Source organism: Sminthopsis crassicaudata, chromosome 1, assembly GCF_048593235.1.
Source record: "Sminthopsis crassicaudata isolate SCR6 chromosome 1, ASM4859323v1, whole genome shotgun sequence".
Classification (NCBI taxonomy): Eukaryota; Metazoa; Chordata; class Mammalia; order Dasyuromorphia; family Dasyuridae; genus Sminthopsis; species Sminthopsis crassicaudata.
In genome coordinates, this window is record NC_133617.1 from 636,277,188 (window position 1) to 636,291,238 (window position 14,051).

Consider the following 14,051-nt stretch of genomic DNA (forward strand, 5'->3'; position numbering starts at 1 on the left):
AGGGCTGTTCCTCTGTGTGAGTCTAAGTGTTTGCGTAACTGGTGGTGTAGAAGGGAGGTACAATCTTTTCTTTTCCTCATTCCATATCAGAATTTGAGAGATTGTTTTGTTTAAGCATACCCTCCCCTATCCTTTCAGGAGTACGAAGGAGGAATTCTCTGACTTAACAACACACTTGATTTTCCAATTGTGTTAGACATTTTTTGAATTCAAAAGCTTTTACTATACTGTTCTTTAATAAATAAATGTCCTTACTGTAAGAAAGTCTTCATTTTGAGAAGGACTATCACATAACTCCAAGAAAGGATATTGCATTCTAAATGAGTTGAAAATCAAGAATAGGTGAACTTGGTTGGTTTGTTTCACTAGGTGATAAATCACTTGTTCACCCTCAGGATAAGCTTTCCTTCTGTTACTTATATAATAATTAAAAGGGGAATTGTAAAGACCCTATTCATTGCCATGTCAGTAAATTCTGAAGATAGTTTTAAAAAAATCTAAAAGCTACTTTTTTTCCTCTAAATAGAAAAATACCAGAATAGTTATACAATCACACTTTTTAATAGAATTCTCAAAGTTCAGGTATGCTAATAATTGCAAATCCACTATTTTTAAAATAATGTAATCAGTTGCATTAAGACCAGTGTAATTGTGATCTTGAATTTTGTTGGTGACAAACTATTTTCATGAATATTAATATGAATGAGTTTCCAATGTGGAAAATTGATTAGAAAAGAGCTTAAAAGTTGATTAACATAATCCTCAAATAAATAGATAAAGAACTTTATATTGAACATCCTAACTGCAATAATTAAATCCAAATTTCTTATTTTTACATCACAGGAAAATGTAATGAACAGGAATCTATAAACTTTATTTTTTCATCATTGAATAGTAAAAATACTGCTAAGCTTTTTCAGTTGTCTTAAACTGATATATTATCCAAAAAGTGTAATTTGTTTAATCAGGAAAACATTATGAATGAGACATTTAAATTTAATTTGACTTTTAAACAAAACTCTTCTCAATTATGATTCTTAAAGATAAAACAACAGAAAGCTGTTACAAGATAGAGGATTGTGGGTCCCACTGAGTAGCCTTCTTCTAAATTAATTGAATGTCACTCAATAATTAAAATGCTAAAATAACAGCACATATGACAAAGCATTACAGGTTGTGTAGATTAAGGCAATACTTAATAATATAAAATTAAAGGAGGGCCAGAATATTTTTCATTACTGTGTCTGCACAATATAATTATCACCCTTCCTTTTAATGCATGAATGCTTTCGTCTTTAGTTTCTACTGAAATCTTCATTGCCTTGGCATCTAGAAATATTTTATCTCAAAGACATTAGAGTTACATCTAATAAAGGCAACAGTTTGATTTTGATCTTCAACAACTTCTTTCTCATTTATGTAGTTTTTAAAATTGTAAATATAAGCAAACTGTCAGTGCAATTTAAAAACTAGTCATGTTCATTTACAATTCCATTGAATTCTTCAGATTTTTTTTTCTTATGAAATCAGATGGAAAATATAAAAGGAAATAAAAGAACAGTAGCAAATCTGAATGCATAGAGTAGTAGATTTTTAGTTAAATCATTATTCTAATAGAATTTTTATTTTAAATATGAAATTATATCTTTATTATTTCATTATAATAAAGGATTAAATTAAAATTTTAGGAAGAGTAGTTACATGCATATTTCAACATCCTGTGAATTAGGCACTAATGTAATTAATCAACCCATTCTTGAATACTTATGTTAGTGACAGTTATTGAACCCTTTAATAATTTATGGGTTTAAAACCACTTAAGAAAATATGTAGAAAAATCAAGAAGAATTCCTATCATAAATAGGGATTCTTAAGTAAAATTGCGGCAGTGATTAATAAATTATACTTCTTTCATTGTATATGTTACAATTTTGCTTGTTATATGTATTCCTTATTCTTTGTAACACAATTTTCAATGAGTTTCTTCAGCAATAGTGAGCAAAAGAATTAAGTAATTCTGAAATACTTAAAAGCATTTTTTCCTTCCATATTGTATTTTTACTAATAACTTTAAGTTAAGTGGTGCATAAAAATTTCTAAAAGACAATTTCTGGGTAAGTTATAATCTATTTTATTAAATACCACTGGCAAGTTACCAAAATGCGCTTATTCTTCAGTGTGATCAAAGAGATCTGATCTGTGAAATCTTCAATGCTTATGAAACCTTTGGAAAAGGAGGTTCACTTGAGGTTGGAAATCAAATATGATTGGTTAACAAATAATGAAAGAGTGAACATCGTAATGAGAGTCTGGGGGACATGACTCTGATCATTCAGTTTTTGTGATACCCATATCACCCTGTCTAGAGTAATTACACAGAAGAGGGAATCTACTTCTACTCAGACCAATTTGACTAAAGCACAGTGGACTATTAATTCATCTAAATTAAAATTTCTTCACTTTTTAATCAAATCTGAGTTTTTCCAGTGTGTCTGCCCAAGATTTCATTTTATCATCAGCCCTGATATTTCAAAGGCTAAATAACCTACAAAAGTTGATTTTTGAATGAGGAAAAGAAAGGAAGGGAAAAAAACCTTTTAAGATAGGAGAAAAATAATCATTTTTCTTACCTACCCTATATAAGAAACAAATATAGGTAGAATGATGAAAATTGGCTTGATTTTGGGTACATATTTTTGAAAGAACGACAGGCAGAGTAGTGAAAGTTCACATAATTTTGTGAAGATCCTAAATCAATGTATTCTTATAGATAGAGCTTACACAGAAGTCTTTGATTTTTAAAGAAGGAAAATGTACTGTCTCTATGGTAAATACATATCTTGCTAAGCATTTCTTTTTTTGGCAGTCTAAAAATATATGCCTACTTTTGTAAAAGATAATAATAATAAGAAAACTATGCTAAATCACTATTTGAAGGGGCCTCAAAACAGCAAAAATGAAAAAAAAATTAGCTACCTTCTGTCACTAAATTGTTTCAGTACATGCTTTGAGTAAATAATATCAGTATGTGGTTATTTTATACTATCGTAGTTTAATCTTGGCCTCAAACTGACTGAATTAAATATTGTTATCTCTACATTTGAATTTTCAAGGAATTTCATATTAATTTTTCTATATTTTTCCCTTTTTGTTTTTATTTTCTATTTTAATTTAAAATTTTTATACCATTCATAGAATTCTTTTAAGATCATAATGAATATACTGTTGAAGAGTACTGTAAAAAGTATATTGCTATTTTGATGACTATATCTTAAATAGAAAACTAACTTGAAAGTATACAGTATATTAGTAAAAGAGTTAGCATTGATGAGAGTGATTCTTTGAGTATGTGAATACATAAATTGTCAAATGGAATATATAAAATTAGTAGCTCATTTTGAATAATTTTTTAAAACAAATCATTAATAAATATTTCAGCCTACTACGTATGAAGTAGTGTACTAAGTGTTAACAAAATAAAGAAAGACAAAATATAGTCTTTGATCTGGAAGAGTTCATATTTTTATTTGGAAGAACATGCTAACAACTATGTGTATATATGATATCTGGTAAGTAGGAGGTAATTTCAGAGGGAATACATAAGCATTGTGAGAGTCGGGTGTATTGAGGCATATAAAGGTCTCTTTCACTTACTAGTATTTTATTTTTTCCAATTACATGTAAATGTAGTTTTCAATATTTACATTTGTAAGATTTTGATTTCTATTTTTTTCTCCTCTTCTTCTTTCCTTTCACCTTTCCCCAAGATGGTAAACAGTCTGATATAGGTTATACATGTACAATTTTATTAAACATATTTCCATATTAGTCATGTTGTGAAACAAGAATCAGAACAAAAGGGAAAAGCCACAAGAAAGGAAAAAAAAAGGTGAAAATAATATGCTTCGATCTGCATTCAAACTCCATAGTTCTTTCTTTGGATGTGGATGGCATTTATGGCATCATGAGTTTTTTGGAATTGTCTTATATTGTATTGCTGAGAAGATCAAAGTCTATCAAAGTTGATCATCAAACAATGTTGCTGTTACTATATACAATGTTCTTCTGGTTCTGCTCACTTCACTCAGCATCAGTTCATGTAAGTCTTTCCAGGTTTTTCTGAAATCTGCCTGCTCATCATTTCTTATAGAACAATAATAGTATATTATGTTCATATTTCACAATTTGTTCAGCCATTTCCCAATTGCTGGGCATCTCCTCAATTTCCATTTCTTTGCCATTAGAAAGAGTGCTGCTATGAACATTTTTTACATATAGGTCCTTTTCTTTTCTTTATGATCTCTTTGGGATCAGTAATGACACTGCTGAATTAAAGAAGTGTGCAGATGGGGCAACTAGGTGGTTCAGTGAATAGAGCACCAATAATGAAGTCAGGAGAACATGAGTTCAAATGTGACCTCAGACACTTAGCATTTCCTAACTGTGTGACCTTGGGCAAGTCACTTAACCCTAATAATGTCAGCAAAAAGAAAAAAAAAAAGAATATGTACAATTTTATTGCCCTTTATGCATAGTTCCAAATTGCTCTCCAGAATGGTTGGATCAGTTAACAGCTCAATAAATTAGAATTTCAATTTTCTCACATCTTCTGCAACATTTATCATTTTCCTTTTCTGTGTATTTGCCAATCTGATAGATGTGAGGTGGTACCTCAGAGTTATTTTAATTTTCATTTCTTTAGTCAATTATGATTTCCAGTAATTTTTTTTGTATGACTTTTTTTTTTTTTTCATCTGAAAACTGCCTGCTCCTATCCTTTGCTCACATATCATTTGGGGAATGACTTGTATCCTTATCAGTTTGACTCAGTTCTCTATATATTTTAGAACTGAAACCATCTTCCAAGAGGTGGGATTTTAGTGGTAGTGGAGTGCTGAAGTATTTTAGTGTGAACATTTCAGGTATGTGAAAAATGAAGTGATTTGTAGTATCTTTTAAGAGGATTAGCAAAAAGGATTATATAATTGAATCATTGAATACTTGGGGGAGAATAAAGTGTGAGAACATTGGAAAACAGAAGGTGGCTAGATCAATAAGGACTTTGAAAATTAATTGGATGATTCTATATTGATCTTGGAGATAACAGGGAGCTACTGAATTTAGTGGGTAGGATGAGTGACATGATCAGATCACTACTTTATTAGTATCACTTCAGCAATATGTGGTGAATGGATGATAGGGAAAAAAATTTTAAGGCAGGAAACCATGTAATTTAGTTTAGGTTAATTTACCTGCTTCAAGGTAGCACCTATATATATATATATAATGGACAGTTGAGAGCATATGAGAGAAATGTTTTCAAAGGTAGAAATAAGATGGGGTAACAGATTGGATATGTTGCATAAATTTGAGTAATTCAGGATGATACCTAAGTTTTGAGGCTGAATGATAGGAAGGATGGTGGTATTTATTCCTTGACAATTCTAGTTTCAAGTTTGAATAAGGGGAGTTTTTAGGATGAAAAGATAATACATCTTTTGGATGTATTGAGTTCAAGATGTCTTAAACTTAAGAATGAGACATTTAATTTATGGTCAGGAAAGGCCATTGGCTTGTACTTAAGAAATCATTGATAACTTTGGAAAGAGCAGTTTTAGTTAAATTTTAGTTAAGTGTTAATTAAATGCTGTACTTGGAACTCAACTACAAAAACATTAGAAGACTGAGAAGATATTAAGTGGTGGCACAGATTATGCTTTCTCAAGAAGTTTGATATGAAAGGAGGGTAATAGTAATATGGCTGCTTTAGCTGCTGAGACATGAATGTATTTCCAAAAGGAGGAAGCAACTAGAAGACAGTGGAGAAATTGATAGTTTTTCTTCTTAAATTCTTTCTTCAATCCCCTCATATATAATCAATCAAACTTTTTTGTGTGTGTGTGTGATTTAGAAATAACCAAATTAAGTCTTGTATAGACATAACTTTACTTTGACAATGGTTGCCTTTTCAGACCTTTTCTTATAGGGGAAAAAATATACTGTTTTTCTAGAAGGCACTGTTTTTACTTCTTGAAAATTACAGGAACAGTTGAAACATATATTCTAAAAACTTGTTATTAAAAGAAGCTGTGGGACTGAGATGTAGCTTTAGATTATTGTTTGGAACACCTAGATTATCCTACTTTATAATGTTATTCTCCCAACATTTTGTGAGTACGAGAAAGATGGGCTGAGTGGAGAAACTTCTACTTAGTTTTTGAGAAGGATAGCAATGATATATAGCCATAAGATTTTTTCACTAATTTTAACACCTGCATTTTAAAATACCAAATACAGTAAGAAGCTGAATTACTATTATCTCTGTTTTGAAGATAGATAAAAAGAATATAGATCAAATGCCTAATTTCTCAAAGATTGGTTAACATTTTTGTCATACTGTGCTAGTAAAGTGTGAATAGAACACAATAATATTGTCTTCCCCTAGTATGTTACTTTGATGCTGAGGCTTTCTTTTCCATTAAGTAAATATTCAAATTGATGGATTTTTTATGTGCCATATCTATACCTAATCTATTTCTCTGCATTGAATTTTTCTAAAAAGAGCAACTTAAGGATGTGTGAATGTATGTATGTATGTGTTTTGTTAATGTGTATGTATTTCCTACCTTGAAAATTTTAAACACAATTATTTTTTATAGATTTAAGGGCTTACTTTCCCAAAAAATATTTTTATATTAAACAGGTATAAACTCATTGCTGTCTTATACAAATTTTTTTCTCAATAATATTTTATTTCTCCAAATACATGTAAAGATAATTTTTACCATTCATTTTTGTAAGAATGTATGTTCTAAATTTTTCTGCCTACTCCCTTACCACCCATCCCCCAAGACAGTAAACCATATGAAGATAAACGTGCAATTCTGTTAAATATATTTCCATATTTGTCATGCTATGAAAGAAAAATCAGACCAAAAGGGAAAGAACCACAAGATAGAAACAAACAAACAAACAAACAAAAACCTGTGAAAATACTTTGCTTTGATTCACATTTAGTCTCCATACTTTTTTCTCTGGATGTGTTGGCATTTTCCATCCCAAGTCCATCAGAATTGTCTTGAATCACATTCATCCAAATCCATCACAGTTGATCATTATGTAATCATCTTCTTGTATACAATCTTTTGGTTCTTCTTTCTTCACTCAGAATCAGTTCACGTAAGTTTTTCCAGGCTTTTTTGAAATCAGCTGCTCATCATTTCTTGTAGAACAACAATGTTCCACATTCATATACCATAACTTACTTAGCCATTCCCCAAATGATCGATATCCACTCAATTTCCAGTTTCCCGTCACTATTTTATAGCATTACTGTCTTATTAAGAGCAGTATCATTTACCCTGTTAATTCTGATGAGGTTTATTTCAGTGGAAAATATAGACTGTGAGCTATTTTTAAAAGTGAGAATAATTTCTAAGCTGTATTTATTGCGTTTTAAATTTAATTAAGCTGGGCTACTTTGAATTTTTTCTGTTTTTCTTATTTATTTTTAAAATTTTATTTTTTTATTAAAGCTTTTTTTTTTCTTTTTTTACAAAACATATACATGGGTAATTTTTTAACATTGACCCTTGCAATACCTTCTGTTCCAAATTTTCCCTCCTTCCCCTTCCCCTAGATTGCAGGTAGTCCCAATACTTGTTCAATATGTTAAAATATATGTTAAGTCCAATATATGTATAAACAGTTATAGTTATCTTGCTGCACAAGAAAAATTGGATGAAGAAAAAAAAACCTGAGAGAGAAAATGCAAGCAGACAGCATCAGAAAGAGTGAAAATGCTATGTTATGGTCCATACTCAAGTTCTACAGTATGGATATGGATGTATGGGTATGGATGGCTCTCTTTATCACTGAACAATTGGAACTGGTTTGAATTATCTCATTGTTGACGAGAGCCACTGTATTCCTTTTTTAACATGAAAAATTTAAAGATTTATTGTTCTTTAATTTTAATTTGACTTGTTAATTGTTTGAGGTACAAATAGAAATATCATGTCTAAAGTAGTGAAGTAAAGGAGAGAAATTAAGCAACCTAAAGTTCAGCAGACAGTGTAATGATAACATAAAATTAAAATCCTTTAGGCTTTAGGCTTGAAAGGCTATTTTTGAGTCAGATGCTTGATGCTATATTTGCTCACTTTGTGAATGATGAGTGAGAGGAAGTTGTTAGGTGAGGGCTTGAAAGTTACTTAAATTGGCATCTAAGATAGTTTTTTTTTTCTTCTGAAGTTTTATGCTTTGTTTTGGAGAAACAGGAGATTCATATGAGTAAAAAGGGATAATGAAAACTGGTAGAAGTGAAGATAAATGAAGATATTGTTTTGTTCTTCTTTAATGGAGTTTTACTTTTCCTTTCAGTTTATCAACAAACATTTATTAAAGACTTACTATGTGCCAGGTGCTCTTCTAAATACTTAGGGAAATTAAGAAAGAAAAAAATTAGTCCCTGTGCTTGGACGAAATGTAAATAATTAAGTATATATAAGCTATATTCAGAATAGATAATAGTCATCTGAAAACAAAAGGTACTAACAGTTGGAAGTGGGATGGGAAAAGCCTCTTGCGTAAAGTACTTTTTGAGCTGAGTCTGGAAAGCAATCATGGGAACTAAGAAGTAAAGTTAAGAGTACAGAGCATGCCTGACATGGACAAAAGTGCAAAGCTTGCAGATGGAAAGTGGGCTATTGTGCTCAATGAACTTCAAGGTGCTGGTGCATCTGGATCATCGTTTTCAGTAAGGAGAGGTATTAGGTGTAAAAGACCGGAAATACAAGAGACCAGGTTATGATGACCTTTAAATGCTGCACAAAGAGTTTATATTTGATCCTGAAACTTACTGATTAGGGGAGTCAAGTAAAATGGTTGGATTTAAGCTTTGGGAAAATTGCTTAATAGATGAATGGAGGGTTGGAGTGGGGAGATATTTGAGGCAAGAAGATCATTTAAGGTACAATTGCTATAATCTAGCATGAAGTGATGATGGCCCTCTACAAGAGTGGTAGTTGCGTGAATGTTGAATAGGCGATTATGTGTAACACTCATGAAAGTAGAAACAAGACTTGACAACAGATTGGACTTTGGGAACAAGTAAGACTGAGAAGTTGATGTTGACATGAAGGTTGATTAAGAAAACAACTATTTGAGTTAGACAGGCTTTATTGATTGGTTAGAGATCAATGTTAGATGTAAAAAAACAAAAAATTGGAGCCTGTTACTGTTCGCTGGTTTACCCAGAGGACAATATCATCTACTACATAGTGGTGACTTGATAAATTTTGAATGATTTCGAAGACCTCTTAAAAATAAATTGCAAACAAAATAAAACTACAATAATAGAAACAGTATGTTTGTTTTTATAGGGAATCTTTTCAGAGATATGATTATAAAATTAATATATAGTTGTAAGTTTAGTAAGAACATTGTTTATCTTGCCTCCCCAGTTAAAAATGTTGCTAGCCTTTATCTCAAAAATTAATTAGAATAATTTTTTCTTATTAAGCCTGTTGACTTCTTTACTGTTTCTGTCTATTAATGAGATGTGTCTTTAGCATGGATATCCATTGAGTACCTTTAAGAATATTGAATTGTTTCAAAATGCTGTAATTATTTTATGTTTCATAAAACATTTTAAAATCAGTTTTATATTATGTGATTATATTAATATTTATTTCAAAATTGGTATGTATACTTGATGAAAACATTTCTGTTGAACAAACTGCAAGCATTGAAAATAATGTCTAGTTACTGAGCCAACTATTTTAAAGTGAAATTCAGTTTTAATTCTTAATATAATGGGTAAAATGTTTTTGCAGCGTGAAATGAATCATAATTTAGGTGACCAGCTGTAATTATCAATTCTATGCTAATATGAAGTACTTAAGATACTGCATATTACAAGATTTTTTTCCCCCAATTTAGCTTCTGACCAATATCATATTCTAACTTCACACCATCTTTTTATTACATAATTCTCTTGTTCTCTTTCTTTTTTCTGTTTTTCTTCTGCTGCTTTCCAAACTTCCTTTTTCAGCTTCCTCTTTCTTCTCTAACATTTTTTCACTTTTTCCTTTCCTTTCTTTTTTTCTTAAATTTTTAATTTCCAAAATCTGATGCTTGTCAGCTCCCTTCCTTATGAGTAAGGAAGTGCTACGTAGGTGAATAATAGAATTGACAAACTGGTATATTTTTAACTTAGTTAATAGAGTAAATGAAGCCTTACTTAATAGGATTTTTTCAGAGTAAGATACAGATGATTGAAATGATATGATATGCTTTCAATCTATACTATGCCACCAAGGAAAAAGTTGTTTTCCTCATTTAAAACTTAGGCAAAACATTGTATTCATGTTTATGAGTCATGATATACTAGATGTTTGACTGAGGGTGGCATAGAAATTGGTCTGTATCTAATAGATGCTTATATTCTTGCTTAATTATCCTAGAATTAGTTAGGTAGATTGTTTTTAGGATGAAAGATGGAAATGAGAGATCTATTGATTAACTATTATTTCTATGACTCAGCTTCTTCTTAGTACTTTTATTATATTTCACATGTCATCTTATATAAAAACTCAGTTCAATTCAAATTGTGTACAAATAGAATAATATGATGCTTCCTAAATGTTTTAATGGGACCTATTCTTCTTCTTCTTCTTTTTTTTTTTTTAATAGTTTTTATTTACCAGATATATGCATGGGTAATTTTACAACATTGACAATTGCCAAACCTTTTGTTCTAATTTTTCCCCTCCTTTCTCCTCCTCCCCCCCAGATGGCAGGTTGACCAATACATGTTCAATATGTTAAAGTACAAATTAAATACAATGTATGTATACATGTAATGGGACCTATTCTTAAAAGTAATTTTTAGGTAAGGCCATCATTTGTACTAGAAATAAACATGTGTAGTAGACATATTGCTAGATGCAGATCAGGAGCTTAACTTAAATTTCATTTGTTTGACTTTCTATCTCTGTGATATTGGGCAAGTTGTTTAATCTCTGCATGCCTCAGTTTCTTCATCTACAGAATGATAAGACCTGAACTGCTCACTTTCTCTTAATACCACCACCATCCTTTTGCTCATTGAGGTTCACAATCTTAAAAGTTATTCTTTATTTCTAACCTAAATAACCAATCAGTTATCTACTCTTTTCCTTTCTATCTCTGCAACATTTTTCTCTTTGTGACTCATATAGTCATTATGCTGTTTAACATGACAGTCTGTAAATATGTTATATTTGAATTGTAATTTGAAGAAAAAATAAAACAAAACTTGGAATTGAGCTTTGTTATAGTAATTTGAATCAATTGTGGTTATGTTTCTTGTTTTCTATTTAGGATTCTTCCCAAGTAGCTCTCAAGGGTGTGATGCATTTCTTCGCCATAAGATGACACTAATATCTCCTTCAGTATTGAAGAAATATGGCATTCCTTTTGACAAGGTATATTTGAAATCATTTTAAAATCCTAGCATTATGTTTTCTGTTTAACATAAATTTAAAGTAAACAGAATGACATGGCTTTTTATCTTGAAATTTAAAAGTTATAGTTGACATCCTCAAACATGAATTCTTAGAAAATATGTTAATTTGATATTTATTTGAAGTGCTAATCGTTGATCTTTTAAAGAGTTATTTTTAAAAAAATGTAATTTATGGTATACTATAATTAAATTGAATAAAATTAAAATTTAAATAAAAACTTACCCTTTATGGAAAAATGTTATGATTTTTATGGGGGGATAATATTAATGATTATTAGGTTAAAGCAGGAATTCTATAATTGGAATCTAAAATTTTGGATTTTAGGAGAGATTTTAAGACAAATCTATAGTGCACTGATTTATAATAAAACATGGGCTTTTTTTATTCTAGCTAAATTTAAGGAATGATTTTATTGGATGTTATTTTGTTTTAGAATGCTTCTCTAGATTAATTTGTGCAAAATTCGATGCTCATCAGGCTTTTCTTTGTGCCTATAGGTTCTGTTTCACCCATTTTTTTTTTTTTTTTTTTTTTACTGAACATCTGTATTTTTATGTGAAGAAACTGAAATGAAAAAATCTTTTACTCAGATAAATCTCTCTCTGAGAAATTTCAAAGTCTTAGCTACTTGAAGAAGACATTTAAAAATATCTGTTCTCGTCTCATTCTTTTTTATTTGATGTTCCTTACCACAATCCTTGTTTTTTTTCTATCTTAGAAACTTTTCACTTGTATGACTAAATCAGCATCTCGTCTTAATCCTGCATAGTAAAAGTATTATTCTTTTTTAAAGTAAATCTCCTGAGAACGAAGAAGTGAGGAGAGCAAATGAAAGAACAGCCATGGTGCTTAATAAGATAGAATGGGTTGAAACCTAAAATCTTGAACTTATTCCTACTGAAGAGAGAACTATTCAGTGTGACATGTCTACACTTGATTGAATTTTACTTATATAAAGTAAGAATACTACACTCTTGGAGTTAATTTGCGTAGATATTGCTGTCTCCTTCCTTTTGCAATATTAAGAGCTGTGGCTACAGGGAGCAGCCTGAATATTAAGGACAGTAATGATTGTAAGGCTTTTTGCATTAGCATGCTGGGAAAGTGGTAATTTTTTGCCCTGAGGCCCTTTGGATACTCAAGGCAGCTGTGAATCATCAGGAACTTTTTGTGTTACTAGAATGAATAGTCAGTTCAGATTAAGTGAGCTGGTCTTTCAGAATGGAGGTTCCGTAGTTTTGTGGCTCTGCTATGGGGAGTTTTTGGAGACATAGAAGATTGATTGAAACTTAAATTAAGTCCTTGCAAGGTTTTGTAGGCTTACTGTGTCAACCATTTTATTTTATTTTTGTAGGAGAGTGCAAATATCTTATTTGATATCATCAAATGAAGAGAATTCTCTGTGTGGGAAGTCCCTTCACTGGGACTTGTTTTTTTGCAAACAAAAGTCTGCAGTTAACTACAAAAGTTGCTTGAGCCCATGAAAGGTTATGTGATATGTTCATGGTCCTATAGCTTGTATTAGAGTACTTAACACCACTCTTATTTATACATGTATAGGCATCATTTCTAGATTTCCTTTGACATAACCTTTATTTTAATATAGAAGAAAACTTGGTTTGGAGTTTCTCTTTATTTGGAAGATACAAAGGGAAAAGTCATTGGCCCCTCAGATTACAACCACAGACAGGATTATCATTTGTTCTCGTAATGATTTCTATCTATGATGGAAATTTCCATGCATGAAAATACCATCCTTGAATATGGTGAGATTCTTAAAAAAGTGAGATAATAATACTCTCCTAAATCTATAAAAGAATACTGTCCCCTTTATTCATGATTTCAGCTTACTGAACAAGCTATTAACTGTTACAACTTTATCCAAATCTTCTTAAAAATACATTATTTTATGGGAATGTGATTTTTACTTTTATAGTATAAATGATTACTCTTTTTTTTCTCCTTGTAGTTTTATAAATGTATTAGTGAAGAGACAACCCTTTATTTTGGCAGCATAATTTGATCTGGTATTTCGTGTTCCTACAAACACCAGAAGAGTATTATTTTTGAAGTACATTCTTTTGAAATGAATGATAATTTTTAAATACCTGGTTAGTAGGGTGCCTTTTTTTTTTTTAAAGAATAAAGGAGGATAACTTGTAAAGTTCCACTGAGTATTGAAGATAGTATTTTGTGAGAAGTGTGAGAAATAGTTAAGAAGACTGAATTTTGTACTGTCAGCCTGTTCCCAAATGTAGCTATAATTAATGAGATTCAGTGAGAATGTGACTATAGAGAGAATCACAGATCTCTCTTGGCTTAGAGCAATGGAACAGGAAATGTGCTGAACACTGATAAGCAAGCTTATGCTTTCCAGGTGACAGGTAAGCTGCTACTATTACTGCAATAGGACCCCTGCTACCACATTATCCATCAGGGCCTGGGTGGTGAGGTAAATTTAGGAATTGCTTATGGTGAAATGACTTTTACTTTACTATGTTATTTTGGTGTCATTAAAATTCCATTCAAAATCACATTCAT

The 14,051-nt window shown here is 30.7% G+C and overlaps 1 protein-coding gene across 13 annotated transcripts in view; it reads left to right on the forward strand.

The window, feature by feature from the left end:
* Nucleotides 1-14,051, forward strand: part of KDM4C (lysine demethylase 4C) — a 433,156-nt gene that overhangs the window by 143,942 nt on the left and 275,163 nt on the right. For all 13 annotated transcript variants that reach the window (XM_074282887.1, XM_074282892.1, XM_074282890.1 and 10 more), the window contains one exon: nt 11,365-11,468. In XM_074282887.1, coding sequence (XP_074138988.1) covers nt 11,365-11,468 — 104 coding nt within the window. The remainder of the gene's footprint in view (nt 1-11,364; nt 11,469-14,051) is intronic.